Here is a 4,451-nt window from a genome sequence, read left to right on the forward strand (position 1 = left end):
ACTGACCACCAGTGTAAGAGACTCTTCTTCTCTGACCACCAATGTCAAGAGCACATCTCCTCTGATAGCCAAATGAATACCCTTCACTGCCAGTTAATGAAACCGGTTACTGTAATGACTAGGGATGCACCGATACCGGTATTTTGGTACCGAGTACCGATAATTTTTTTTAGGTAGTCGCCGATACCAATTACCGAGTAACGGGAGTCCCATTCAGGAAGCCAGGTGGCGTGTAATGACTCGCCACCCAGCCTCCCGATTAACAAAAAAGTCCCCTCTTACCTTAGTATGTGCAGCCTGTCATCCCCTGGGGCCTCTCAAGCGAGAACGCGGCCTTCGTCCGGTACCCAGCCGGAGGCGTCTAGCCGGCCAATCAGGAAGCCAGGCGCCGTGTAATGATGCAACGCCCTGCTTTCTGATTGGCCGGGAGGCCGGCTCCATGCTCTCATCATGAGATGACGAGGGAGCATGAAGCCAGCTTCCCGACCAATCAGAAAGCAGGGTGTCGCGTCATTAGATGGCGCCCGGCTTCCTGATTGGACGGCTCGGGCTGGGTACCGGACGAAGGCCGCATTCTCGCTGCAGGCCCTGGGGGATGACAGGCTACACATACTAAGGTAAAAGGGGACTTTTTTGTTAATCGGGAGGCCGGGTGGCGACTCTTTACAGCCTGCCTGGCTTCCCGGCTAATCAGGAAGCCAGGTGGCGAGTCATTACACGCCACCTGGCTTCCTGAATGGGACTTCCGTTACTCGGTAATTAATATCGGCGAGTACCGGAAAAAAAAAGATACTAGTATCGGTCTCTGTGCATCCCTAGTAATGACCATCAATAACAATATAATGGTGCATTAATTAATAATGAGCACCAATGCAGTGAGGCATCTCACCAAGTTCAAACCATAATGGGGCAAGTCAACACTATCCACTTACTGTGAATGTAACAGGAACATTATATTGACTATCGGTGAAGCAAGGCATTTTGCTACAGACTACCTATACAGCATGGGCCCTTCTCCATTAACTAGCAATGTAAGGGGGGCTTCTCCACTGACCACTATGTAACATGAGCATTTACATTAGCCTCTGATGTAAGGGGGTACATAGGCCACCACAGAGCACCTGTGCGTTGTAGTCATATATTAGTGTGCAATACAGTTAACTGCTCACCAGCTACCTGTTGTGGGAGAAATGCTAGGTTCCTCAGAATTTCCACAGGAAAGGGGAGGTACCATTGAAGGTGTCAACGTTTTGCTATGAGGCCCTGTGATTTGAAATAACTCACCTATTCAATCATACCCTGCTGCTAAAATTATGCAAGAAGTTTTTTGATGATTTTGTTTTCCTCACTCTAGATATTTCCCTTGCTTAAAGAAAATGAAAGTACATAAAAAAGACACATTGTTAAAATTAAGGTGCTTTTAAACCTAAAAACAAAAAGTTAATTATTTTGGCTTACCAGTCCTTAGATGGGGTTGCGAATTTAATCTTTTTCAGGCTTTTTTTTCCCCCTGGTAACCTTGTCACTAACACATTTTATGTTCTAGAGAGAAAACACTTATACTGTATCTATGGAGGACCAGTGTTGTAATCCTAGGGCAAGAAGTGTGTTAGGACTAAAGAACACATTCCTCTCTACTCTTCTCAATATTATAGAGGGAAGGTGTTTTTTGTTTTTTTTTTGTAGTCCTAACATACTTCCTAATAAGATTCCTAATAAGATTTTTTTTAAGTAATACTGTGGAATGCACAGGACAGGGCACAGTAATAGATTTCTGGCAGTACCAACAGGCTTTTTTATGCTCTCAAGAAACAGATATAGCAATGCTTTACTGATTTAACAGACCAACTGAAGCAAATCAGAAGTTCACTGTTTGGGTTTATATACACTAATAAAAATAAATAGAATATACCTTTTTATATACTTGGGTAGAATGGTGACTCCCAATAGAAAAAACATCATTACAGAACATGTAATCATTCCAATGCCCAAGCATACTGCTCGTGTCTCGCCTCGCTTTTGAGCCATGAAAAGTTTTTTCCCCATCTTAAATTCATTTATGGACTTCAGGCGATAATTATTTCATCTGTTTACAGAGAAATTTTGTTTTCTATCTGGCTGTAAGTAAAGATATCAAAATGCATAGATTACATTCAACAGAGAAATAAAACATCACATAGTTAAAGCGGACCTTTACCCATATCTTTAAAATAACAACAGATACACCTTTAGAAATGTTTAATAATGACAATCTACAAACAGATACTTCTAGATAATTGCAGGTGTTGTATTATTTGCATACCTTATTTCTCTTTTTTCCCCCAGTCTTCTGACAGTGGCCATGTTTACTAAGCAGATTACCAGCTCTCCTTTTACTTCCTGGATTTCTGCCACATGTGACTAGGACATGACCATGCACATCAACTCAGGGGAGAAAAATGCCTTTCCTTGAGATCTCGAGAGATTACAGAAGAGATTTCCCAGCAATGCTCTGCTGATGACAGGGCAATGCCAGTGTGCATTGATTTGGCAAACTGAAGTCATTTTGCCCTTTCAAGGCAGGAAATGAATGCTCTACAAGCGTAAGTATTTCAAAATCACAGCATGTTACACCTGACGGGTCTGTTATTATTAATCATCATACATAGCGGCATGCATTGGTAGAATTAGATTTTTGAGTGTAAAGGTCCTCTTTAAACAGAGGTAAAAAGATCAATAGTCAGAACTGCCATATCGATTAGAAACATATGCAGTCCTGCTAATATTACATGTATTCAGAAATACTGCAGCTAATTAAATAGCTTAATGTTTTGTTTTTTTTGTATTCGTAAACAAAACATTTACATTATATTGACTTACTCCAATTCGCTTTTTAATTGAAGGCATAACATAGGCGCTACTTCCCCCACTCCTCCCGCACTAGCAACGGGACAGCAAGCCGACTTGTGGTTGCAATCTACCAGCTTTGGGAACAACTGGTAGATTATGATCGACCTCATGGGCAGTTTGCAACTTGATCTCTGCGGCAAAGCTCAGGCTTCTGCACATTCTCTCCCAGGCAGAGCTCCGTACTGATATACAGAGTTTCAGTTAGGGAGATGGATGGCTGGATTTCAAACTGGGTTAAATCACCTCCATACAGTGTCCAGCCATAATATGGACGGCTCTACTGCATCTAACCAGAGGGCGGATGGCTGGGCTCTGTATGAGGTAATTTAATGCACTTTAAAGTCCAGCTGTCCTTCCCCCAACTCTCCTAACTGAAACTCCATACCTTAGTAGGAGCTCTGCCCGGGAAAGAATGTGCAGAAGCCTGAGCTTTGCAGCTGTGATTGAGTGATCATAGTCGCAATGTTTTCCAGGCTTGAATGCAAGAATTAAAGAAATTCCTTTTTTATATTATTAAATATGCATTTCTTTAATTTTTGCAAAAGGTGAACTTAGCCTTTAAGGTGTAAAAGCATTACAGAATAATCCCCCTAATTACATGAAGGGAACACTTCACTCCAGAGAAAAACAGAAGGCAAAACAAGAGTGGCAACTAAGGTATGGACTAACTAGGCATAAAAGGAGGAGAAATGTACTTGTGGAAAGTACAAAAGCTTCTATTGAGTGCAATCAGATACAGCCACAGTTACCATGCTTGTTGTATCTGTAGCTCAGTGTGTCTAAGCAGCCAACATCACAGCAGGTAATGCAGAGTGTATAGAAATATATTGAATTTTGCCCTTTCACTGTTGTGCTTGAACTATGCATTTGAACATACTCCCTAGACCCAATCTGGGCAGATAGTATGGCAGCTTGCTAAGATGGTAGACACCACAAGCAGTGTCAACTTGCTAAGAAGACTTAAAGTGAAATCCAATGTAGTTTATTCCAGGTTTTGCCAATTACAATGATGTTTTCTGAGCATTTTGTGAAGGTGAAAGAGCACCACAGAACAATAAACATCCCATTTATATGAAGGTTGCTCTTTACGCTAAAGTAAATATAGAAAATAAATAAAGCATGGGAAAGCAGGGAGTGACAACTAAGGGCTGGCCTAACTAGGGCATAACAGGCAGGATAAACAGTGCAATGTGCCAAGGCATAAAAACATAAGCAATAACCAACAATAAAGTGGGCTGTTGTGGCAGCACAGGTAGCTTAGGACAAGTCCTCAGTGATGTAAGATAGTTAATACCTTAGTGGGGATGTTTGTCATATAGGTCAGCTGTTAAGTCCCAGTTGCTCAGAATTCTTCACCCTTCTGAGCAAGTGATGCCCCTTCATGTGTGCAGCCAGTGATGCCCCTTCATGTGTGTAACAATTTTATAAGTCCCATGTATATCTAATTTTATTTTCTCATAAAATTTGAGTTATCTGGGAAAATTATTTCATTATTTGCACTGCACTTGAAATATCTGCAATTTAGGAGATATACTTGAAGAGTTCTGCAAGATTTCCAGATT

The 4,451-nt window shown here is 41.4% G+C and overlaps 1 protein-coding gene across 1 annotated transcript in view; it reads right to left on the reverse strand.

The window, feature by feature from the left end:
* The window catches only part of KCNMB1 (potassium calcium-activated channel subfamily M regulatory beta subunit 1), an 18,259-nt gene extending 15,504 nt beyond the window's left edge, over positions 1–2,755 (reverse strand). The window contains exons 1-2 of the mRNA XM_018566317.1: positions 2,746–2,755; positions 1,913–2,118 (exon numbers count right to left, since the gene is read on the reverse strand). Coding sequence (XP_018421819.1) covers positions 1,913–2,046 — 134 coding nt within the window. The 5' untranslated portion in view covers positions 2,047–2,118; positions 2,746–2,755. The remainder of the gene's footprint in view (positions 1–1,912; positions 2,119–2,745) is intronic.
* Between the last annotated feature and the right edge of the window lie 1,696 nt (positions 2,756–4,451).

Source organism: Nanorana parkeri, unplaced genomic scaffold (assembly GCF_000935625.1).
Source record: "Nanorana parkeri isolate BGI_ZX_2015 unplaced genomic scaffold, ASM93562v1 scaffold936, whole genome shotgun sequence".
Classification (NCBI taxonomy): Eukaryota; Metazoa; Chordata; class Amphibia; order Anura; family Dicroglossidae; genus Nanorana; species Nanorana parkeri.